General features: G+C 38.3%; 1 protein-coding gene across 1 annotated transcript in view; it reads right to left on the reverse strand.

Annotated features, from left to right (window-relative positions):
- The window catches only part of DCX (doublecortin), a 161,811-nt gene that overhangs the window by 130,339 nt on the left and 4,772 nt on the right, over positions 1–26,700 (reverse strand). The window contains exon 3 of the mRNA XM_037060156.1: positions 20,440–20,780. Coding sequence (XP_036916051.1) covers positions 20,440–20,780 — 341 coding nt within the window. The remainder of the gene's footprint in view (positions 1–20,439; positions 20,781–26,700) is intronic.

Consider the following 26,700-nt stretch of genomic DNA (forward strand, 5'->3'; position numbering starts at 1 on the left):
GTTCCTCTAATTTGTGACTGTACTCTACCAATTCTGTGAGCATCCTGATAAATAGTGTTTTAAATTGGGCTTCTGAGAGGCTGGCAATCTGTTGGTCGCTTAGAGTTATTGGCTCTAGGACTTTGAGTTCTTGCACCATCTTTTGGGCTGTTCGTGCCTGTTAAGTAGCAGGAACGGAGCCCTAGGTTTTCACCAGAGCAGGGCAACTCAGTCGCTGGGTTGTGATGTTGTATGTGGGGGCGGGGTCAAAGAGGGACAATGGCTTCTCTCCGGCGACCCCCACCAGCACCGCAGCCCCCTCTGTCACCAGGGCCACGCGCCCCGCTCCTCGGCACGGGGGTGTGCCACCGCTGTCAGCCCTCCACCACTGGATTTGCCCCCTGGGGCCTGTGTGGTCCGTCTCACTGCGCGAGAGTGTGCGACCTTGGTCAGTCTGTTCCGCACCCCGACTAGTTCTGGGCTGCCTGCGCTCCTAGATCTGCCCTGGCTGATCCAGCTCCGCTGCTGGCTCTGCCTCTCTTACCGTCCTCGTTGAACGGTTCGTAGCTGTCGGACTTCCGTATAATTCGGTTTTCTGGTCTCTAGGTGTGTCTTAGTTCTCCAAAACTTTTGTTGTATCTAAACTTGGTTGTGGGAGAAGGCACAGTGTTTCCACCTATGCCTCCATCTTGGTGGAAGTCTCTCATTGTTGTTTTAATTTGCATCTCTCTGATAGCTAGCAATATCGAGCATCTTTTCATGTGTCTCTGGATCCTCTTTATGTCCTCCTTGGAGAAATGTCTGTTCAAGTGTTTTGCCCATTTTTTAATTTGGTTGCTTGTCTTCTTAGAGTGGAGTCGAGTGAGTTCTTTGTATATTTTGGATATTAAACCTTTGTCTGAGGTATCATTGGCAAATATGGTTTCCCAAACTGTTGCTTCTCTTTTTATCTTCATACTGTTTTCCTTAGCCATGCAGAAGCTTTTAATTTTGATGAGATCTCAATATTAAATAAACTGTGGAGGCAAAGACTTCCAGAGGAAAGCATTTTATCATGGCTGTAATGTCTCTGGTGAGTAAGACCAGAAATGTCCTGACATACAAATATTTATACACAACTTCATCAGATGAGATGGCCAATACAGACACAGATATGCATAGACAGATGCAAAGACACTTCAGAAGGTATTGGTCTCTGGCCCAAAACCTGTTTTAAGAGATTTTATCATGCTGGGTGAAAGATTCCACCCCCTAGGGTCTGCCAAATTGTTGCCAGCTGGAAAAGCATGAACTTGGTGCAATCTATACAAAAGTGTGCAGTATACATATGTGGCAAGCACTACTTATGGTAGTAAAGTCTAATTAGTTCACTTGTCTCTGATTCCTCCAGTGAGACTCTGCAATATGGAAGCAGTTCTGGTTATACAGGACTAAATCTATTGTGAAGATTCTAAACCTAGCAATGGAATTGGTGTTGCTATCTCTTTATTACAGTGGTCAGAGAAGCCAAAGTGTAATGCCTGTGACCAAAAATTGTAATCTCTTACAACTTTGGAGGACTCTTGACACATCTAGAAAAATTTCACCTTTAAGCAATTTCTGCTTTTCCCTCTTGAGTCTATATCAGAGACTACTGTTCTCAAACCCTAGCTTGACCATGTGAGAATAGGTGATACCTTTGTGGTGATTGTCAATACTCTTATCTACAAGTGTCCTCTGCCCCAGTTTATCACCACTGTCAAAATGTAATGGTGCTCGTTTTGCTTCCATTTAATTATTCCTTTGGGCCTTGAAGGTTTTTTTCAATATTCTCTTATTAAAGTGTGAATAAATACCCAAGGTAGAGGCCTGTGGTTCCCAAAGTGTAATCTGCCATATGGTTCTAGTTATTACTTTTAAAGGTATGATGTTTAAACAAGTTTAGTGAACACTGGACTAAGTCAAGTCAAGAAGGTTTCTTTACTTTTTGTTTGTTAGTTCATTTTGTTCATTAGATGCCCCTAATAGATGAGATTATATGGTATTTGTCTTTCACCAACTGGCTTATTTCACTTAGCATAATATTCTCCAGTTCATCCATGCTGTTGCAAAAGGTAGGAGTTTCTTCCTTCTATCTGCTGAGTAGTATTCCATCCTGTAAATACCACAGGTATGGAAACATGGAACAGACTGAAAGCAACTGGAGGGGAGAGGGGAGAAGGATAATGGTGGAAAGAAGCAGAAGGATTTAGACAAAGAACATGTGTGAGTGACTCACAGACCTGGACAACAGTGTGGGAATTGACTGTGGGAGCATGGGGTGGGATGGGTTGAGGAGGGTAAAAGGGAAAAATTGGCACAACTGTAATAGAATAACAATAAAATGATTTTAAAAAGGGTTCTTTACAGACAGTTTATTAGAGTCTTTTTCTAATAAGTTTTGCTTCCATGCAATGTTACTAAACTTATTCAACCAAAGAACATTTGATTAGACTAGTATTATATACAACATCATTGTGAAAATATGTTATAAAAAATAGGAGCTCACATGAAGAGTGAGGATTGATTTGTTAGGGTCTTCTCAACTGAATCTATGAGCTGAGATTGAGGCTCTGAGAAAAATCAAATCCAAAAAAAGGTTTAACTTATCTGAATATAGGACCTTAAGTTACAAGATGGGACAGAGCACAATTGGACAAAGATCTAGGTCTGCATATTAAAATGCATATATGACATAAATTATATCAGAAGGGGATTTTAGCAAACATATATAACACAAGAGTGAGAGGATATTAAGGCCATAGGAAAATGGAACAGGCCTATTATAATAGATTTGGAGGACAGGGAGCTGCCAAAGAAGCATCAAATCCCAGAGCTTGACCCATTCATGACTCCATCTGCCTAGTTGTCTCTGAGGCTCTTCCTAAGCTAGCTTCTGCCATCTAATATACTAGAGATTTCATCTCCTGTTCCCAGTAAGATTGACTATTCAAGTAGCCTAAATTTGGCTGATTTGATACTCTAAATCTTCATGTGAAACAGCCCTTATCTGCCACATTTGACATAGCTTCATACTCCTGCCTCAAAACTATTATCTTAGCCTCTCTGGGCACATCTTCGTCTAGTTCTCCATGGTTCTCTCTAGCAATTCCTGGATTCTTCCTCCTACCTATACTTTTAATGAAAATATTCCTCTAATGATATTTTCCAGGAACAACTTCTCACACAAACCCTTGGCGAGCTAATTTGCCTGCGTGATTTTAACTACCTTTATAGTAGGTACTGAAATCTGTACCTCCAGCCCATGCTTCTTTCCTGAGTTCCAGACCCATATATACCTCTACTTTCTGTAGATTCCACTTCTATAGCAGGGCATCCCAAGTTCAATGTACCTAAACTTTACTTCTTGCTCTGGATTTCCCTACATCAGTGAAAAGACCCTACCATTCATTCATATATCTCAGCCATAAACCTCAGAGGCATCCGATCCTCCTACTCTGTCATCTGTGGTAGGCAGAATTATAAAACTGATCTTTGACCTTGTATTGTCTACTCCCATGAGTGTGTGAGGTACCTGTGAATACGTGTCATTCCTAAGATTATGTTCTATAACATGGCAAAAGACTTTTCAGACATAATTAAGGTTAATAGCAGTTGATTTGGAGTTAATCAAAGGGAAGATTATTATACAGGTGGTAGTAATTTAATCACATGAGCCTTTTAAAAGCAGAAAGTTTGTTCTGACTGGTGGCAGAAGGGGAAGTTAATGAGATTCTAAGCATGAGAAGGATTTGATGTATACTTGTTGGCCTGAAGATGAAGAGAGCCATGTGAGAAGGACGTGGGCAGCCTCAAGCTGCAAATAGCTCCCAGTTGATAATCAGCAAGGAAATGGGAACCTCAGACCTACAGGTCTGAGGAACTAAATTATTCCAAAACCCTGAATGAATCTGTAATTGAATTCATCCCTAGAGCTTCAAGATAAGTTCAAACCATCTGACTTTACTTCAGCTATGTAAGAACCCTAAAGAGAGAAGAGTCAAGTCTGCTGTAACTCTGACCTACAGGACAGTTAGATAATAAATGAATGTTGTCCTAAGCTGATATGTTTGTGGTAATTTATATACAGTAGTAGATAACTAATACATATCCAAATTTAATTAAGCACTAAGCTTTCCAATGAGTTTTTTAAAATTATTTTATTGTTCTTCAATTATAGTTGTCTGCATTTACCCACCACCACTCCTCCCAACCCCAGCCAAACCCATCTCCCTCCCTTGCTTCTACCCTCCTTGTTTTTATCCATGCATCCCTTATAGTTGTTCTTGAAAACCCTTCCCCCTTTCCCCCATTATCTCCTCCCACCTCCCCTCTGGTTACCGTTATATTGTTCTAAATTTCAGTGTCTCTAGTTATCTTTAGCTTGCTTTTTTCCTTTGTTGATTATGTTCCAGTTACAGATGAGAGCATATGGTATTAGTCCCTCACTGCTTGGCTCATTTCACTTAGCATAATGCTCTCCAGTTCCATTCATGTTGTCACAAAGGGTGGAAGCTCATTCTTTCTCTCTGCTGTGTAGTATTCCACTGTATAAATGTACCATAGTTTTTAAAATATATTTTATTGATTATGCTATTACATTTGACCCATTTCCCCCTTTTCATTCCCCTTCACCCTGTACACCCTTTCCCACACACATTCCCCCCTTTAGTTCATATCCATGTGTCTTAAGTTCTTTAGCGTTTACATTTCCTATACTATTCTTGCCCTCCCCCTGTCTATTTGGTACCTACCATCTATGCTACTTATTCTCTGTATCTTTTCCCCCCTCTCTCCTCTTCCCACTCCCCTGTTGCTAACCCTCCCTGTGATCTTCATTTCTGTGGTTCTGTTCCTGTTCTAGTTGTTTGCTTTGTTTTTGTTTTAGGTATGGTTATTAATAATTGTGAGTTTGCTGTCTTTTTACTGTTCATATTTTATCTTCTTTTTCTTAGATAAGTCCCTTTAACATTTTATATAATAAGGGCTTGGTGATGATGAACTCCTTTAACTTGACCTTATCTGAGAAGCACTTTATCTGCCCTTCCATTCTAAATGAAAGCTTTGCTGGATACAGCAATCTTGGATGTAGGTCCTTACCTTTCATGACTTGGAATACTTCTTTCCAGCCCCTTCTTGCCTGTAAGGTCTCTTTTGAGAAATCCGCTGACAGTCTGATGAGAACTCCTTTGTAGGTAACTGTCTCCTTATCTTTTGCTGCTTCTAGGATTCTCTCCATTTTAATCTTGGGTAATGTCATTATGATGTGCCTTGGTGTGTTTCTCCTTGGGTCCAACTTCTTTGGGACTCTGTGAGCTTCCTGGACTTCCTGGAAGTCTATTTCCTTTGCCAGACTGGAGAAGTTCTCTTTTATTTTTGTTCAAATATCGTTTCCACTTGTTGCTGTTCCTCTTCCCCTTCTGGTACCCCTATCATTCGGATGTTGGAAGGTTTAGAGGTGTCCTGGAGGTTCCTAAGCCTGTCCTTATTTTTTTGAATTCTTGTTTCTTCATTCTTTTGTTTGGTTGTTTCTTTCTCCCTTCTGGTCCACTCTATTGATTTGAGTTCCAGTTTCTTTCCCATCACTGTCAGTTCCCTGTGCATTTTCCTTCATTTCACTTAGTGTCACCTTCATTTTTTCATCTAATTTGCGACCAAATTCAACCAATTCTGTGAGCATCCTAATCACCAGTATTTTGAACTGTGCATCTGATAGGTTGGCTATCTCTTGGTCTCTTAGTTGTATTATTTCTGGAGCTTTGATCTGTTCTTCTGTTTCAGCCATTTTTTGTCTTGTTGTGCCTGTTATGTACTGAAAGGTGGAGCCTTAGGTGTTCACCAGGGCGGGGAATCCCAGTTGCTGGGCTGTTATGCTGTATGTGGGGGCGGGGTCAGAGAGGGAACAATGGCACTTACTCCACTCTCTCAGACCTCAGTCCCTTCTGTTGCTTCCCTCAAGCAAACTGGGCCCTTCTGGTGATGGTTCCTGGATGGGTGGGCTTTTGTATGTTCTAAGACCCTGTGGGTCTCTCCAGTGAGCTCTCATGTGAGGCTGGGAGTCTCTCCCTGTGTGTCAACCCCCACGGGTGTTTTCAATAGGTGTTTTGAGGCTTTATTTCCTAAAGCTGGGACCCTGGGATGCATGGTAAGTCTTGCTCCCAAGTTATATGCATGCGAATGTGGGAATGTCCAGTCAGCCAGCTGCCTTGCAAACAGTGCCTTGCTTCACACTTGCCTCCTCACTGGGTCTGCCCATTGCCACCCAGTGCCTGGGGTCTTCCAACTGGTGCCTGGTTGCCCAGGATCTGCCTGCTGCTGTCTTGTGCATCCGGGGTGCCTTTTGCACTCAATGTCACTGCTTCTTGTGCCTCGACCCCTATCTGATTGGCCGCCAGACTTTGCCCCACCTACTAGTCTGGATGAATGTGTCTATTTCAGCTCCTAGGCTGTCCTACTTCCATACAGCTCAATTTTCTGTCAGTTCTGGCTGTTATTTTGTTTCTAAATTTTTGTTGTCCTTATTTTGGTTCTGCGAGGAGGCACAGTGTGTCTATCTACACCTTCATCTTGGCCAGAAGTCTGTACCATAGTTTTTTTATACATTTATTTACTGATGGGCACTTGAATTGCTTCCAGCACTTGGCTATTATAAATTGTGCTGCTATGAACATTGGGGTGCATGGGTTCTTTTAGACTGATGTTTCAGGGTTCTTAGGGGATAATCCCAGCAGTGGAATTGCTGGGTCAAAAGACAGTTCCATTTTTAGTTTCCTGAGGAAATTCCATACTATTTTCCACAATGGCTGCACCAATCTGCAATCCCACCAATAGTGCACTAGGGTTCCCTTTTCTTCACATCCTCTTCAGTACTTGTTTGTTGATTTGTTTATGATGGACATTCTGACCAATGTGAGGTGATACGTCATTGTGGTTTTTATTTGCATCTCTCTGATGGCTAGTGATGTTGAACATCTTTTCACGTCTTGGACCCTGTGCATGTCTTCCTTGGATAAGTGTTTGTTTAAGTCTTTTGCCCATTTTTAATTGGGTTGTTTGTCTTCCTGGAGTGGAGTTATGTGAGTTCTTTATATATTTTGGAGATCAAACCCTTGTCCCAGGTATCATTGGCAAATATGTTTTCCCATATAGTTGGTTCTCTTTTCATCTTAATGCTGCTTTCTTTAGCTGTGCAGAATGTTTTTAATTTAATGAGGTTCCATTAAATTAAATTATTCTTTGCTTAATAAATTATTATTTATTTATTCTTTGCTTTATGTCCCTTATTTTAGGGGTCATATTGGTGAAGATATTGCTGCATGCAATGTCTGAGATTTTTCTGCCAACGTTTTCCTCTGGGAGTTTTATGGTGTCATGACTCATATTTAAGTCTTTTATCATCTTGAATTTATTTTTGTGTATGGTGTAAGTTGGTGATCAAGTTTCATTTTTTTGCATGTGAAGCATTCCAATTTCTACCTCCCAAAATTTTTAAGAGATGTATTTATTTATTTCTTAAAAGATGTATTTATTTATTTATTTTATAGAGCAGGGAAGGGTGGGAGAAAGAGATGGAGAAAAACGTCAGTGTGCAGTTGCCTCCCACGTGTCCCCCACTGGGGACTCAGTCTGCAGCCCAGGCATGCACCCAGACCAAGAATTAAACTGGCAACCCCTTGGTTTGCATGCCAGTGCTCAATCCACTCAGGCACACCAGCAAGGGATATTTTTGAACATCTCTCCTTTTCTATGTCCACTGCCACTGCCAGAGTTTAGATCTGTCTATTCTTCCTGTACTAGCACATAGTCTCCTACCTGGCCACCCTGTTTCTGTCTTTCTCAAATCCAAAACAACAGAGTGAACTACCCAAACTGCAAATATGATCATATCATTCCTTTGCTTGAAATCCCTCAGTGGCTTCTATCCCTACAGGATAACAATTGAGCTCCTTAATATAGATTTTACAAGGTTGCCTTAGATTTCTTCTAAGGTTCATCTTCCGTAACATCTGCCTTGTGTTTCATCCTATAATGCAGTGTATCTCAACCATAGCATAACTGACACATTGGGTCAAGTAAATCTTTATTTGGAGGGATGTTATGTGCATTGTGTGATGTTTAGCAGGATCCCTGCTAACTTTTGAGGTAATGGTACTTTTGGATGTGAGGATATGGGCCACTATTATTTGTAAGTGTCAGATCAAACTTAAAATGTAAGAAACCTCTCTTTTTTCAAAAAATTGATGTGGGATAAATTAGATATGTGTGTGTGCTCCCCCCTAAAAGTGGCCTTTACCTCATGTCATACACAAAAATTGACTCAAAATAGATTACATACTTAAACATAAGAGATAAAAACTATAAAACTTCTAGTAGAAAATATAGGAGAAAAATTTTGGAAACTTGGGTTAGGTAAAGCATTATATATGATACCAATGCATAATACATATAAGAAACATAATAAATCACACTTTATCAAAATAAAAAACCTCTTTTGAAAAGTTAAGACAGCTGTTAAGAAGATGAAAAGACATGCTACGAATTGGGAGAAAATATTTTTAAATTGTTTATATGACAAAAGACATGAATCCACAATATACAAGAATACTTATAACTCAATAAGAAGACAGATGAGAGTAATAGACAGAAAACTGTACTTGAAAAATAATTAAATTAAAAAACTATTTTAAAAAAAGAAGAAGACAAAGGAGGTGCAGAGATGTGGAATGGGCTTATTCCACACACCCATGTAGCAATTAAAAAATAGGGAGAGATGACCCTGGCTCGTGTGGTTCAGTGGATTGAGTGATGGTCTGTGAAACAAAGGATTACTAGTTCAATTCCCAGCCAGAGCATATACCTGGATTGCAGGCCAGGTCCCCATTAGGGGGTGTGTGAGAGGGAACCACTCATTGATGTTTCTCTCCCTCTCTTTCTTTTTCCCTTCCTCTATCTCTAAAAACAAATAAGTAAAATCTTTTTAAAAAATAGAGGAGAGATATCTCAGCTACAGGGTTTCCCCCCTGAGGAGTGAGAGGTCCCAGCCTCATGCAAGGCCCCCAGCCCAGTATTTCAGTGTCAACAATAGAAGACACAATAACTTCTGGCTGTGAAATCCAGTGTGAATTCTATCCCAGTGAGATAAGGGTTTCTAGAGTCTCAAGCAGTCTTCTTAAAGGGCCCATGCATAAACTTACTTGCTGATGAACTCATTCACTCTCAGCTCCAGTACTGGGCAGCAGCTCAAAAGGCACCAGGATCATACCAGGAGTGACTGAATTATCTGGCTTCAGGGCAAGGGCTGGAGGGGCAGCTGTCTTCTAGACAGAAGTGCAGACAGAGGCCATTGTTCCTTTTCTAAGCACTTCCTCTGCAGGTGGTCACCATATCTGAGTCTGTATCAACTGGGCTAACTGTTCGTCTTGCCCTGATGATTCCCTGAGACTCCAACTCACCCAACTTGCTTCCAGTAACTTTTCTGTACAAGGGGCCTGCTATGGCACATGTTGCATACTTTCCTAAAATCTCTCAAATGTTCACAAACCTGAAACAACAGAATCTGACATTAGCATGCCTTGTACTTCTTGCTAAGCAGCAAGCCCTGAACTAGTTTCAACCAGCCTCAGTTAGAAGCTTAGCTACTCTCAGGTACCTCCAAGCCCAGCATAAGTGACAAACATCTGCAGATCATATTGTATCTTGTACCAAGTGGCCCTAGGCAGAACACAGGTAGTGGCTGACCTAGGCCTGCACCTCCCAAGAAAATGTGTGCCCAGGTGCCAGCTTTAGGCAACCCCAGAGCACCACCCAACCACATTCACAAATGACATAGTCAAAGGACAGACTGGGAAGACATCATAACACTGCTAGAGTGAATCCTACTCTGTAAAGTCAGCCCCTGCACTTCACCTCCTCATTGTAGTTATGGCTACTCCTTATATCCAATCTGCCTGAGAGTCAATCCCTCCCATTTGTGTGCCAACTGCAATCAAGGTTTAATTATAACAGGGGGGCACATACAGTCCATAAAAAGACACAATAGAAACACCCAGTTCAGATGACTAAGGTAACTGTGACACTGGGCCAGACAGAATACCTACTATATAATACCTTTCTATCAAGACTGGGAGACACAGCAGCTCTACCTAATACAGATAAACAAATACAGAGATGCTGCAAAAAATAAGGAGACAGAGAAGCATGTCTCAAATAAAAAAAAAACAGAACAAAATGCCAGAAAGAGAACTAAATGAAATGAAGACTAGAAATCTACCAGATGCAAAGATCAAAACACCAGTTATAAAGGAGCTCAGTGATCTCAATGAGAACTTCAACGAAGGGATAGAAAACATAAAAATGGAGATATAAAAAATAAAAAATAGGTGAGAAATGAGTAATATACTAACTGAAATGAAGATGGAATCAACAGTAGATTAAATGAAGCAGAGGGTCAAATCAGCATTTGACCAGCATTTGGAAGTTAAGGTAGAAGAAAGCACCCAATCAGAATTGCAAAAAGGAAAAAAATTAAAAATGAGGATAGTTTAAGGTGTCCTTGGAGCAATACTAGGTGCATCTACATTTATCTTATAAGGGCACAGGAAGGAGAAGAGAGAGAGCAAAAAACTGAAAATCTATTTGAAGAAATAATGACAGAAAACTTCCCTTACCTAGTGAAGGAAATGTATATACAAACCCAGGAAGCACAGAGAGTCCCAAACAAGATGAACCCAAAGAGGCCCACACCAAGATATATCATAATTAAAATGCCAAAGGCTTAAGACCAAGAGAGATTTTTTAAAAGCAGCTAGAGAAAAGCAGGTAGTTATTTACGAGGGAGCTCCCATAAGATTTCTCAATAGAAACTTAGAAGGCTGGGATGGATGAACAAGAAATATTCAAAGTGATGAAAAGCAAGGACATACAACCAAGATTACCCTTCCCATCAAAGCTATCATTTAGAATCAAAGGACAGATAAAGAGTTTCCCAGACATAAAAGCTAAAGAAAGTTCATAATCACCAAACCATTTTACAGGAAATATTAAAGGGACTTCTTTTTAAAAATACATAAAAATGTGAATAATACAATGGCAATAACTCCATATCTATCAACAATTACTTTAAATGGAAATGGATTAAATGTCCAAATCAAAAGATACAGGGTGGCTGATTGGATAAGAAAAAAAGACCCTTACCTATGTGGTCTATGAGAGACTCACTTCAGATGTAAAGATACACACACTAAAAGTAAAAAGATGGAAAAAGATATTTCATGAAAATGGAAACAACAAAAGCTTGACTAGCAATACCTATACCAGACAAAGTAAACTTTTAAAAAGCTAATGAGACTGGAAAGACCCAGCAATTCCTCTTCTTGGTATTTACCTGAAGAAACTCAAAACATCAACTCAAAAAGACATAATCATCCATATATTCATTGCAGCATTATTTACATTAGCCAAGATATGAAAACAAACTAAGTGTCCATCAATAAATGAATGGATAAAGAAGTGGTAAACATATGTATTAGAATATGATTCAGCCATAATAAAATGAAATCTTGACATTTGGAACAACACAGATAGATCTAGAAGGAATTTTTCTGAGTGAAATAAGTCAAACAAATAAGTCAGAAAAGACAAATGCCAGATGATTTTGCTTATGTGTGTAATCTAAAAAAAAATAAACAACATAACAGACTCACAGATACAGAGAACATTTTGATGGTTGTCAAAAGAAGAGAGGTTAGGAGGATCGGTAAAAAAAGGCAAAGGAATTAAGAAGTACACATTGGTAGTTATAGAATAGTCATGGATATGCAAAGTACAGCATAGGGAAATATAGTTAATACTATTGTAATAAATATGTATGGTGTCGGATGGGTACCAGATTTATCGGGGCGATCATTTTGTAAAATATATAAATGTCTAATCATTGTGTTATACACCTGAAACTAATACAATATTGTACATCAATTGTAATTAAAAATAAAAATTATTTAATAAATAAAAAGGCAAATAACATAAAATTGTTATTAAATGGGCAAAGGATATAAATATACTTTTTTCCCCAGTAAGAATATACAAGCTCCAATAAATATGTAAACATATATTTAATATCATTCGTCATTAGGGAAATGCCAATAAGAACTACAATGAAATCTCACTTCTCCCCCACTAGGATGACTAAATAAAAAGATAAGAACAAGTGTTGTAGAGCATGTGGAGGAAGTGGAATCCTCATATATTTCTAGTAAGGATATAAAATGGTGCAGCTAATTTAGAAACAGATTGGCAGTTTCTTAAATCTTTAAACATACATATGACTGTATAACCCAGCAAATACCATTCCTAGGTATTTACCCAAGATAAATGAAATCATATGTCCACATAAAATGTGAACATGGATGTTCATGGCAGCATTATTCATAATAGCAATAACGTGTCAACAACCCAAATTTCTATCAACTGATGAATGAATAAATAAAAGGTGGTATATCTGTACAATAGAATGTTATTCAGCCATGAAAAAAATAAAGTATTACTATGCTACCACATAGTGAACTTTGAAAACATGCTGGGTTGAGAAGCCAGTAAACCATGGATCACATTTTATGTGATTCTATTCACTTTAAACGTTTACAACGGGAAAATATGCAGAGAGAGAAAGTAGATAAAGGATGGCCTAGGTGTTAGTGGGATTGCAGGACTGGGGTATGATGTCTAAAGGGTGTAGAGTTCCTTTTTGTGGTGATGAAACTGCTTTAAAATCAATTTTGGTGATGAATACAAAACTCTGAATATACCATAAGTCATTGAATTGCACACTTAAAATGGGTAAGCTGTATGATATGGGGATTTTATGTCAGTTAAGCTATTTTTAAAACTATTTGGAGACAATGTGGGGTTTTTTGACACTTTGAAGAAATGACAATAATGACAAACATTAAAATAAAGAACTAAAAGCAAGAGACTGGTTACTTCTATGGTTGGTAGTAGAGCAATCTGTATCTCTGGATAAATCCCCACTTGATTCTATTCAGTTTAATCAAGCAGTAACACTGATGCTAACCTCCACCATCGGCAACAGTCCTTTCCACGACCTAAAAAAACACCACTGTGAAACAGATGTCTTCAAATTCTTGTCACAAACTGTCAAATGCTTGTCACAATTTTTGCAGGCTGGGCTGTATCTTTCTTTGCCTTTTTAAAAATGATTTGTCCACTCAGTACTCATATCCACATTGGAAAGAAAAGGAGGTCAATTCAAAATTACAAGTTTGAAAATATTCTTTGGTCATGTCAACATAAGTGGCAAAAAATATCTGAATATAAGGACTGTGCAAATACCATTTAGGGAACATCCTAGAATACAATGTATTCACCACAGTGAGTAGTACATCACATTGGAGATTCTAGAAGCATAGAGAGGTGGAGGGTATTGAGAAGGCTAGCAGCCTGGTTAAAAATATCTAGAAAGAAGCAACATTGTGAGATACATACTCTCTTATCATGGAGTTAGAAGTACTCTTAAAGGTCATGTACTTATCTACACAACTAAGGCCCAGAAAAGAGATGCAATTGTCCCCATAATACATAGCTGGTGGAGAATAGACTAGAACTCAGGTCTCTAAATCCCAGCCTAGGTCTCTTTCCATATGCTGATTGTTGGATGTCAATAGACTTATCAGTGTGAAAGACTGGAATACTATGCCAAAGCTTTTGATTTAAGGGCCAATCCCACCTCATTCACTGTTCAGAGCCAGGAGCATCTCATCAATGATAAAACTCTTAAAATGATAAGTTACTTAAATAACCAATAACAAGGTTACAGTTGTTTTTTTTTTCTCTCTCTCTCCAGAAGGACAGTATATTTGATGTTTGGCCACCTCCACCATAAGCACTCTTTTAAAGTACAAAATCTACCTCAGCATGAGGCATCTTGAAGTATACTCTATATATGGCAAGGAAATTTACAAACTGTCTCCTTTCACAGAGCCCAGCCTGACTCCCCATATTTGCTTTTATTAACTTCATGTCCAAACAAATCCTCTCAAAGTTTGTCTCCAGGAATCAAATCTGTGAAAGGTTGCAGGAAGGTCAGGGAGAGGGCAGAATTTTGATAATACAAATATCACCTTTCCAGCCTTGATTTACTTAAGGTAATGTGAATGATAAATGACCTCCTTCTTGAGGCATAATTTATAGCCACGTGGCCTTTTCCTTTGAGTCCAATGTTGACTGAAAGGATCATAATACTAGGAGGAGAGAGAGGCTGGCTCTGGGAGAGCTGGAGGCCAGGTAGTATAAGTAAGGCCAGATGTGGCTAGATGGGGAAAAGATGATGAAGAGAGGGAAAACCCAGCTACACAGGCCCCATAAAGACCTTGGGAAAATCACTCAAAATCTCCAAGGTTAAATCCAACTTGTCTTCCTATGTTTCCTGCATAGGAAAATGTGCTTGCAGCACCCAGTTATTTAGTATAGCAAAATGGAAGGGATAAGTCTTCCCTGGAATACTTGGCAGTGGTTCAAACATCCTTCATGTTCTCATTTTCTTATTACACCATCTTATGGTTCAAACCATTTCATAAAACTCTCTTTTAGCTTCCAAAAGTAGTTGGTAATAGAAGGATATAGACAGAAACATGAAATAAATTCACCCAATTAAAAAATGGCCTAATGAAGCTAATACAAATACTAAGGGCCAAAGTTATCCCTTAGGCACTTATATTGAGGCAATAGTGAATCTTTGACTGCACAAATCTTGAATGTGAACAAAACTGACACTAGAGATGCCAGTAAGTGTAGCATAGAATCACATGGTGTTAGGATCAGCTGTACCCCTGTGTAAGAGGCCAAAAAGCTGGAAATCTATTATTAAAATTTTGCATTACTAACAGAAGCACCATGCTGTATACTTTACAAAAATGAATTTAAGGCTAGATAGACCATGTATGTCCTGAGCCAGCAAGTTAACTAGAAATTTGGATTCCAAGTTTTATGCATCCATGATCTTTAAGGATAAAGGTAAGTGTGTCTCGATTAAAGAAAGTAATAGTTGGGTAGTTTTGTCAATATAGTACAACTCCAGCTACCAAGAAATCAATAGAACAATGTTACCTGAGAGTGAACTAATATACATCATTATCCAACCCTTCACCATGTTTTCTCTGACCAAACAGAAATCCATTACAGCCCATGGGAGTATCTATGGACCTACCCCCTATTCCCAATTACATTAGCAAATTATTTTTGAGGTGAGGAAGAAATTGGGACTCCTTCCTACTGGTAATGGTTAGCTTCCCTGCCTATACAAACTGTAATACCTTAGAGACAAAAAGTCAGGAAATCAGTCTTCTATACTGGCAAAGCATAAGACCTAAACACACCAAGGGCTCCAAAGGTACATACAATCAAAATAAAAACAAACATAAAGAGATGAGAACCATGTCTACAGATTGCTTGTCAAATGGTACACATGGGAATAGAAGCAACAATCAATCTGGTTATGATCAACCGGATTGTTTGAAACATAGAAGGAGAAAACCATTTGTTCTAATTCATCTGGCATCCAGTTAGAGCAAGACAGAAATTAAGCGAGGGCCTTAATTTCATGTTAAAATTGTTAATAACAAATAGCCTTGACCATACTTTCTCCTTTCCATTAAAAACAGGCTAAACAGAATCTCATCCAAACAAGTCCGAGCCATTACAACACATGTGCCTTCTGCCTGTGTAGAGGAAGAACATATTTCCAAGTAGTAAGAATACTCACCAGTAATCAGTGACTGATAGGTGTTAACATTAGAACTGTCATCACTAGAATTGGGAAATGGGCTGGAATCCAAAACTTGAGTTTGGCATCAACTTTCAGTATACTCAGAACTTGTTCTGTAATTAGTAGGTTTGTTCATGTACCCCCAAATATTGTTATTTAATGTCCTTGCTGTAACCACACAACAATGTTTGATTTGTGGGTTAACCCATGCATACCAATCTTACCAGTGATGTTAGGACCATTACTTCCAAATTATTCAGCATCTCCTGTAAATAGCATTTCCTAGTGTGCTTTGAAGAATATATGTGTATGTGTATATTTCACTATATATATCCCTTTACATATATTCCATAATACATACATTCCATATTGTATATTATATAATATACATTCTTTTAAAGTATATTTTATTGATTATGCTATTACAGTTGTCCCAATTTTTGTCTCCCCTATATCCCCCCTCCACCCTGCAACTCCCCACCCTCCAGAATTCCCACCCCCCTTAGTTCATGTCCATGAGTTGTACATATATATTCTTCAGCTTCTCTGTTTCCTATACTATTCTTATCCTCCCACTGCCTATTTTGTGCCTACCAATTATGCTTCTTATCCCTATACCTTTTTCCCATTCTCCCTCTTCCCCTCCCCCTCCCCACTGATAACCCTCCATATGATCTCCATTTCTGTGATTCTGTTCCTATTCTAGTTGTTTGCTTAGTTTCTGTTTTGTAGGTTCAATTGTTGATAGTTATGAGTTTGTTGTCATTTTACTGTTTGTAATTTTTGAGCTTATTCTATTTCTTAGATAAGTCCCTTTAACATTTTATATAATAAGGGCTTGGTGATGATGAACTCCTTTAACTTGACTTTATCTGGGAAGCACCTTATCTGCCCTTCCATTCTAAATGATAGCTTTTCTGGATACAGTGATCTTGGATGGAACTCCTTGCCTCTCATGACTTTGAATACTTGTTTCAATCCTCTTCTTGCCCGCATGGTATCTTTTGAGAAATCAGCTGATAGTCTTATGGGAACTCCTTTGTAGGTAACTCTCTCCTTTCCTCTTGCTGCTTTTAAGATTCTCTCTTTATTTTTAATCTTGGGTAACTTAATTATGATGTGCCTCGGTTTGTTCCTCCTTGGGTCCAATTTCTTTGGGACTCTCTCAGCTTCCTGGACTTCCTGGAAGTCTATTGGCTTTGCCAGACTGGGGAAGTTATCCTTCATTATTCATTCAAATAAGTTTTCAATTTCTTGCTCTTCCTCTTCTCCTTCTGGCAGGCCTACGATTCAGATGTTGGAATGTTTAAAGTTGTCCCAGAGGTTCCTAAGCCTCTCCTCATTTTTTTGAATTCTTCTTTGTTCATTCTTTTCTAGTTGGATGTTTATTTCTTCCTTTTCTTCCAAATCATTGATTTGAGTCCCAGCTTCCTTCCCTTCACCATTGGTTCCCTGTATATTTTGCTTTATATCACTTTGGGTAGCCTTCATTTCTTCCTTCATTTTGTGACTGATTTGAACCAGTTCTGTAAGCATCCTAATTACCAGTATTTTGAACTCTGTGTCAGATTGGTTGTCTATCTCCTCATTGCTTAGCTCTTTTTCTGGAGTTTTGATTCTTTCATTTGGACTATATTTCTTTGTCTTGGCACACCTGTTATGTTGTAAGGGGGAAGAATCTTAGGCACTCACCAGGGTGGAGCAAGCCTCTTTGCTGCATTGTGGTGCTGTCTGTTGGAGAGGGGTCAGAAAGGGAACAATGCTGCTTGCTCACTCTGGTGTTGCTCCAATTTCCAGTGAACTGTCCTGTGAGCCTGGGAGTTTTTACCACCTTTGCAACCCCTTCAGTATTTACAGCTAGAGATTTTGAGTCTTAGTTTGAGCCCCATGAGCCAGCCCCTTCTTGCCAGTGAAATTCAGTCCACCACCTGGCTGCCCATCTCCTCATCTCCACCCCTCCTACTGGTCTAGATACATGTCTCTCACTTTTTATTTTTTTATTGTTGTTCAAGTAGATTTGTCTCCATTTTCACCCCACCATGGCCTCCTCTCCCACCCATCCCCACCTCCTACCCTCAAAACTACCCCCATTGGCTTTGCCCGTATGTCCTTTATAAATGTTCCTTGATGGCCCTTCCATTATTATCCCCTATTATCCTTCTTCCCACTCTTCTCTGGTTACTGTTAGTTTGTTGTTTATTTTAATGTCTCTAGTTATATTTTTCTTGCTTGTTTGTTTTATTAATTAGGTTCCACTTATAAGTAAGATCATATGGTATTTGTCTTTCATTCTGGGACTTATTTCACTGAGTATAATGCTCTCCAGTTTCTTTAACCTTGGTTGTCAGAGTTCCATGCAGATTGCTATTGTGGCAGTTCTGTGTTTTTTTTTATTGGTTGTTATCCCTCTTTTGGTTATGTGAGGAAGCGAAGTGTTTTTATGTATACCTCCATTTTGGATGGAACCCTGTCCCATTACACATTCTATTATATATTCATATATATTCAATGATATATATTCATATATATATATGTGTATATATATATATATTCCAAACAACACATATATATATTCCAAACAACATATTTGTGTTAAATAAGATTGGGAAATTCTGGGGCTAAATTAAATGGATTTTCTTTCTGCAGGACTTCTCAGAATATTTAATATACTAATAAATACTATGAATCTCTAAGAAAGGCATATAATTTGTAACATTTTACAAACTTATTTGGCCACAGGAACCTTTTATAAAAAGTTTCTCAGGCCAGGGTGGTAGGGATAGTTCTTGCCCTCTTACCATATACTTTGGGAAATACTGCTTTAAAAGTCTGCCCTCAGTGACTTCCAAATAAATAAGGTACAGGCACCTCTCCTGTAGAACATCTACTCTTTTGGAAAGACATCTATCTCTTCAGATAGACATAAGGAAAGTGTCTAGAACTTTGAAAGTAGAGGGTGTCTCAGAACATCTACCTGAGCCATGTGAGAATCTCTTTGTGTTAGTTCATTCAACCTACAAACATCCACAATGTATCAGGAACTGAGCATTTTTAAAAAGTTAAGATTGTTTTAACTTTGCATAGTGGAGACAGAGTTAATATAACAGAGATATAACAGAGATAATATAACACGAACCACACCTTAAAAGATAACTCCCAGGGGGTCACAGTAGGCAGAGGGAGACTTTTTAAAGAGAAGGAACACTATCAACAGTGACACTGATGCCTGACAAAGCATTGTTCTGCTCCCTCTAGCATTGCCTATTGACATTTTTGTGCACACACCATATCATACAGTAGCATTTTGTAATGTGCCCCCCCCCAGATGGGAGATGGTGCTTGAACGAGCTGGATTGCTATTCTGTGTGTTCTGCTGTAGGATCGAAATCTACCCATCACTAGACTGGAACTTCCTAGCCCAGGAGGTGGAGGTGTCCCTTTATTTATTATTAGGATCAGTCACAGAATGCCAAAGAATAATATATCACCACAAAAATGTTGCAAGTTCAATCTAAGAATGATGGAGGTAAAGGGAGGAGACCTAACATTTATTTATATATATGTATACAAATACGTATATTAAATTGTCATTTACATATTTATCTTATTTAATGATTAATATTATACATACATATTTATATCATGTGTTTTAATTCATAGAGTGCTTTCATATCCATGATTTTCTTTAATCCTCATGAGAATACTGTGAGCATGGGTAGGGCAGGTGTAATCAGCCCCTTTGTTCAAACACCAAAGGTATTTTATGAGGTAGAAAGTATGGACTAATAATAATCTACACATATCTTCTCTGATGGGGGACTAGGATTCTCTTTAGAGCCAACAGAACCAGCCACTCTTCCAATTTACTTGGAACATTTTTTGTCATATATTTACAGCTCTCTATGCTCAAGAGAATGGTGCAACTGTCTAATGGAGATGTCTGGCTACATTCTTTCCAAGATATTAATATAGGTGGTACTTTAGTAGCATAATCAATGACATGAAGAACCTGATTTGGAAGAGAACATATAGCAGAATCTACTTGGGCTAATTTTAGGATCCTGAAACAGTCCCTTTCTCACACAAACCATCAGCAGAATGAAAATAAGATAGCCATGTCACATGGAAAACAAAGAGAAAAAAATATATGGTGTAGTGAGGCAAAGACAACAAACTAGATATTTCGGTTCTTCCATCAGATTTGACTCTTATCATAGAATACATGGGTTACTTCAACCTCTTTTCAACAGAATGAATGCTGAATACCAATGTAAGGGAATCTAAGAATAAATGGGTGGGGAAAGCCCATTTCCAGTCACATACATTGAACAATGAAGTTTGCCTTATGTAATAGCTAAATCCATATACATAAAAATGTAAGACATAGCTTCTAACACATCTTTTCTTAAAATGTAGGAAAGTTGAGGCTGTGATCATTTTACTTGGTAAGTCAGAAGCAGACTGAATTTAAAAGCCTCAGATTCTTAGTTCATTGCTTTGTCTGCTGAAAAGACTTTTCTTCCAAATGAGACATGAAACATCAGATTGGAATGGTGAGAGGTGGAGGAAGAGTCCTTCAACCAGAAATGATGCCTTATGTATAAAATGTTCATCCACGGATTTAGAACAAATAAGAAGAAAAGTAGTCTGAAAAAGCCACCTACCTGTTTTCCATCCAGAGTGTAGAGTTTTTTGACAACCCCGGTCTCTAGTTTGATGGCTTCAGTGATGTCAGTGAGGACTTGTTCAAAAGAGTGGGCTGTTTTCTTGTTCAGAAGCACACGCACAGCCTTCCGAGGCTTCACTCCACTGCGGATGATGGTCACCAGCTTGGGGCGCACAAAGTCCTTGTTCTCCCTGGCCTGGGCACTGTTGCTGCTAGCCAGGGACTGGGGGGCTTTCATATTGGCAGATGTCTTCACATTGACAGACCAGTTGGGATTGACATTCTTGGTGTACTCCACCTTTTTAAAGAAGTTGTCTGAAGAACAAACATAGCTTTCCCCTAAGGGAAGACATAAGGAGTAATTAGTTTAATAGCAGATATATGGACTATTCTACCAACTAATACACACTGATTTTGGAGTACAACTTTTGGAGAAATGGTGATAATAAACAACCTTAGGTACAATTCCCAATTGCGCTCTATAACAACTTGGCTCATTCAAATTCAAGGGCAAGTAATCAGAAAAACATTCTTCATTATAATGGCATACTTGGTTCAATTAAAAACCCTATAGTCCTGGCTAGTGTGGCTGAGTGGCTGAGTGCCGGCCTGTGGATCAGGGGGATGCAGGTTTGATTCTCAGTCTAGGGCACATGCCTGGGTTGTGGGCCAGGTCCTCAGTTGGGGGGTGCATGTGAGGCAACCATACATTGATATTTCTGTCCCTCTCTTTCTCTCTCCCTTCCCTTCTCTAAAAAGTAAACGAAATCTTTTAAAAATCCTATAAAACTAAGGGTCCTAAAGACAATGAACTCAGTTAAATATAATCTAACAAGTATGGACTTATTAGAATTGAAATGTTTATGTGAATTTCTAGGATGTTTGTTAACATCTATGGGCATTCCTGGAGTGTCTCTCACATGTATCTCTTCTTTAATGTCCCTGTCCTGTTTCTGGGCTCATAGTCCTGTTCCATTGTTATCTTATAAACCAAGAAGAACTTTCAAAGTTGATCATTTTTACTCCAAATTACAATGACAAAATAACCCTGCATATTGGGCATATAGTACATACTTGCCAAGAAGTCAGATTATCCTTTGCAGAGAGAACATAGCTAACTAGTAGAATATTGAAATGGGAAATATATATGTGTTGAATGTATATATGCATTAATAATTGTGCCCCCTATTGCTTACACCCAGCTGGAGAAATTGTCTGAATAACAACTTGTACATACACACACATACACACACAATATTCTTTGTGTCTGCAAATTATAACTCTTCTTTGAGAAATACTCTTATTTGTCTCTACCACCCACCCTCATCTTTGCATCTTCCCAAATGCATCCCTGTGTTCAAGGCCATTTTCATCAGTGTTCACCCTTGGCTGCTGCAAGTAATGAAGTTAAGATGTAAGAATATATTACATAGCCTGATTTATGGATTGAAGGGATCCAGTGTAATTTTCACATGTACCTTGAGGTAGAAGAAATAACTAATACGATGAAGAAACACAAAGGCCAGAGGCAAAAGGAGGTTATTAGACACCTGGGACTAGAAGTTGGAAAAAATAAAAGAGGTAGACTGAGCCTGGGGAAAAGAATATTGGACACGGTTGAATTTGTTAAATAAAATTCATTTGCCTCAAGGTATACAGAAGTTCATCCGGAGGTCAAGCAGTAGAAAAACAGTATGATTTAATTAGGCTTAACTTACTAGTAATAACTCAAATACATAAATAAATAAACTCTAGTTTATTAGTTAGTGCAAAGAAAACATTGAATATAATTATGCTCTGATGGCTCTTCTTCCTTTGGTCTCAGCAGGACAAGCATGCAGAGACGTTCAGAAACACTGGGTTGGTAATATTTGCAAATATTGATTGCTGTGCTGTAGCACCAAATCTTCTAAGCCATGGCAATTAATGAATTTCTCAGTTAATGCTGAGAAAAGATTAAGTCAGAATCTCTAGGGCACCTTTGAGAACATCTATGGGTGTGTGTGGAGGGAGAGGGTAAGTGTCTTCCAACACAGTTCTGAGTGCCAGAAGCTGCTAGTGTCCTCTCGTGCTTTGTATGTTAACCATGGGCACCCTGGTGCACACACACACAAAATAGGGTGGTCAAAAACCTTAGCCAAAAGAAACCCTAATTTCTCTAGCTCTCTTGTTGGTTAATGCAAATCAACCAGCGTTATAGTCTAGGATCTTTTATTTGTGCCTTAAGATGATGAAAGGGAAGGTTTTTTAATTCCCCCATATATTTATAGCCAATATCCCCCCTACCCTAGAAATAGCCTATTGCTTAGCACTTCACCAGTTTTGCGGGCACTTTCTAAGAGACCACTGTCTTTACATCAGATGTTTTCCATAACTTGTCACACACTTCAAAACTCAGACAACCTGTGGTGTAGAAATGTGTGAGGATATATATTTATTTCACTCACCTACAGTCTCTTCTAGAGAGTCAACTGTATGACCCTACTAGGAATCTGGACCTTTTTTTGCTCCCATATCTCCTAAACCTCTTAAGCCTCTGAACTATGAATATGATTAAGTACCCCCAGATAAAAATGAACATGATGGTAGAGAGCTACAGCATCATATGGTACCCAAGAATTTTCCAGAGAGCCCAGCCCTCAGCCAAATCTACATTAAGCACCTTCGAAAAGTACCTTTCAGTCTCTTCACTCTCGCTCCTTTGGCCCCGAACTTGAGTAATGGAAAAAGAGCAGCTGATGTGATGTCAGTCAGAATGCAGTCCTCAGTACTTCCTGTGTCGTTGGACAAATTACCTAGTTGCCTTTGGTTCAGTTACTTGTATGCAAAGTGAGGATTGTAGTAACAATCCCTACATCGTAAGGTTATTTTGAGGCACAAATCACATGACAGATATGAAGTGCTGAGCCAAGAACCTGGTACATAGTAAACACTTGATAAATTACAGCTATCCTTATTATTAATGCTTTTATTGGGAAAGAACAAGGAAAGAGTAAAAAAGGAAAAGAGGAAGGAAGAAACAGTTGGGAGGAAAAAGGAGGAATAGAAGCTGAAGGAAAGAAATGGGCAAGAAGCAAGGGCAGCCATCTTAGAACTGAGCTATAATCATCATAGAACATAAGCACAGCCTGGGTCTCATGCCTCAAAGATAAGAGTTTCTACTGGTTAAGAGAAGGCTCCAGTTGCTGCAAGTGGGAAATATAGAAGCTTCATGGCTAACAAAGCCATGTGCTGTCACTGCTGATGCACACTGAGGACAAGATTTTTTTAAAGAATTTATTGTTTAGAGAAGTTTTAGGTTCACAGTAAAATTAAAAGGAAGGTACAGAGATTTCCCATATACCATTTGCCCCCAAGCATGCATAGTCTCCTCCATTATCAGCATCCCTCATTCCACACACACACAGAAACAATATTTATAGTGGTTAAAAGCAGTGAAATAGGAAATCAGATGTTCTTGAATTCAAATCCCAATCAAGCATTTACAAACTGTATGGGTTCAGGCAAATCACTTAACCTCTGAGTCTCAGCTTTTTCATCTACAAATTGAAGATATTACACTAGTGATATGGAGTCTCTTCTAATCCTAAAGCTCTATTAGAAGGAATTTTCTTTTTTTCCATATCCCAAATGGACTTTAGGAGACAACGCTATTATGGTATTTAAATATTAAAGAAATCATTGCCCACCACTGAGGAATCTCCAATTCTACTATCAGAAAGACATCAAGTATGCTAATTTCTCTAGACCGAGGCTTCCTTGTTCTGATTTTGCAAATGTCTACAACACCTGTTTCCAGAGCTCAAATGTTTCTTGCATATTCAGTTGCCTGGCACTTGGAGTTGGGTGAGGTGTGTTACCACTTTACACAGCTGAGTTCTCATTCTGTCACAGATCCAAGGGCCATTTCCTACCCATTGGGAGCCCAAAAGGAAAACTGACTTCAGAAAGCCAAGCAACATGACAATTTGCTGGAATTGACAAAGTGCTTTGGTGTGAAGGGGTAAAGAAATGAAGTCATAAAAGTACAGCTAAAAGCACAGGAAGGGAACAAATTGTGGGCTTAAGATGATCTAATGTTTACCTCCCTTCATATTCAGTAGGGCTCCATTTAAAAAAAACATTAAACATTTTTATTTTCTCAGTGCAAAAACACTTCTGCCTGGGCTTTCTTCTTTTTTCCAAGGCTTCATTACTCAAGAAGAAACATATTAAATGGTACTTTGTTATATCATCATACCTAGTAATGATACATCTCTCCCAAGTATGCTAAAATCTGCTTCTTTGTCAATGTACTTGCTTTAGTAGTCAGAGAATAAATTAGTGAGAAGGCATTTTCATCTCATTGGAACAAATGATCTATGGCAAAGGAACTAAATCATAACTAGGGTCACTATACAGCTCAGATTTTCTAATGAGACTGTCTCAATTATAAATATTCTGTCTGATAGAAAGCTGTACTTGAACAAGAATTAAATTTAAAAAATATTAAAAAATAAAATAAAATAAATATTCTGTCCCAGGGTTGGCATAATAATGATCAAAATGCCGGTAAGATTGTTTTGAATACTCATATATAAGAAATGTGAGAAATATTTGGATAGGATATTAGGGGAAGGAAAAAGATCCAATGATGAAGACTAAGCAAGACAAAAGGAAAAGTCACTCATAGATTTTATTCATTGGGAATATAGCTAATAAGGGCCATGTTCTACATTACTTTGCTATGATTCTTAGTGTAACCAGAGATCTATGGAAAAGCTGGCATCAAACTGAGTTTGGTCCCAAATTTTCCCCTTGCTACTTTCAGTATCTAGCAGCAGACACTTGACTAGAGACATTAGACAAAGGAGTGCTACAAGGCAAGAGTGATTATTAGATGACTGCTTTTTATTTCATTTGATTTTAGGCTAGATAGTTAATAATGTGGCCATTTGAGAATGTAGTGTGTTCTATGTTCCATTATTCCTTTAAGATCTACAAAGAAAAAAAACAAAAACAAGTGTTTCTGCATGCTAAGGAACTCCCACCACTGTAGTTAGCTTAAGGGTACCATCAATATCACCTAATCCAGTATTTCCAAGTCTAAGTGGTGATAGGAATCACCTGGGAATTTTGTAAGAACACACATTCTGGAGCCATAGTCCTGGGGATTCTAATTCAATAGATCTAGGATGTGGCCCAGGAATTTATATTGCTCTAAAACTCTAAAAGATTCTTAAAGGCAGACAGGTATGGAAACCATTGACCATTCGAATGCCTCACAATCATCAACATCATCATTTTTACATCATTGACAATAATGGTACTTTGTAGCTGTAGTTTTACCTTGTCAATGTGCTTTGATATCTATTACTTGATAATATCCTTACAACCACCATACTAGATAAAAAAAGATAGGTTTACTAGTTTCATTTTACAGATAATTATATTATAATAAACACCAAATATGTTCTATGCATATATGAACTATTATTCCTCAATAAAAAATGAAGTGTAGTAGATACATGGTATGACATGGATAAGCCTTGACAACACTTTTCTAAGTGAAAGAAGCCAGTCACAAAATGTACATAGTGTATGAATCAATTTACATAAAATGTCAAGAATAGGAAAATCTGTAGAGACCTAAAGTAGATTCATGCTTGGAGCTGGAGAGAACAGGGAAGATAGTCAGTGGCAGCTAACTGCTACAGGGCTTATTTTCTTTTTTTTTAAAGATGTTATTTATTTATTTTTAGAGAGAGAGGAAGGGAGGGACAAAAACACCAATGTGAGAATGAAACAACAATCACCCTAATCAGGGACTGAGCCCACAACACAAACATTCGCCTTCACCAGATATCAAACTGGCAATCTTTTTTTTGTGTGTGTGTGGGATGATGCCCAACCAACTGAGCCACAATGGTCAGGGTTGGGTTTCTTTTTAGGGTAATGGAAATTGTCTAAAACTAATTATGATGATGGTTATACCAGTTAGTAAATTTTCTAAAGTCATCAAATCACACACTTAAATGGATGAATTTTATGGTATGTGAATTATACCTTAGTAAAGTTGATTTTTAAAGATGAGTTGTTTTAAAAAGGGAAAACCTTAATCACTGTGATGAGAATGACAAATCTATTGTTATATAGCTAATAAGCTGTAAAGTAGGATGATTCAAACACTAATTGCTACCCTTTATTGAGTGCTACTGTGTGCCAGGCAGAATGCTAAACACAATATACATTGTCTTATTTAATTCTCAAAGCAGTTATT

Source organism: Sturnira hondurensis, unplaced genomic scaffold, assembly GCF_014824575.4.
Source record: "Sturnira hondurensis isolate 20B ecotype Veracruz unplaced genomic scaffold, ASM1482457v3 Scaffold0011391, whole genome shotgun sequence".
Lineage (NCBI taxonomy): Eukaryota > Metazoa > Chordata > Mammalia > Chiroptera > Phyllostomidae > Sturnira > Sturnira hondurensis.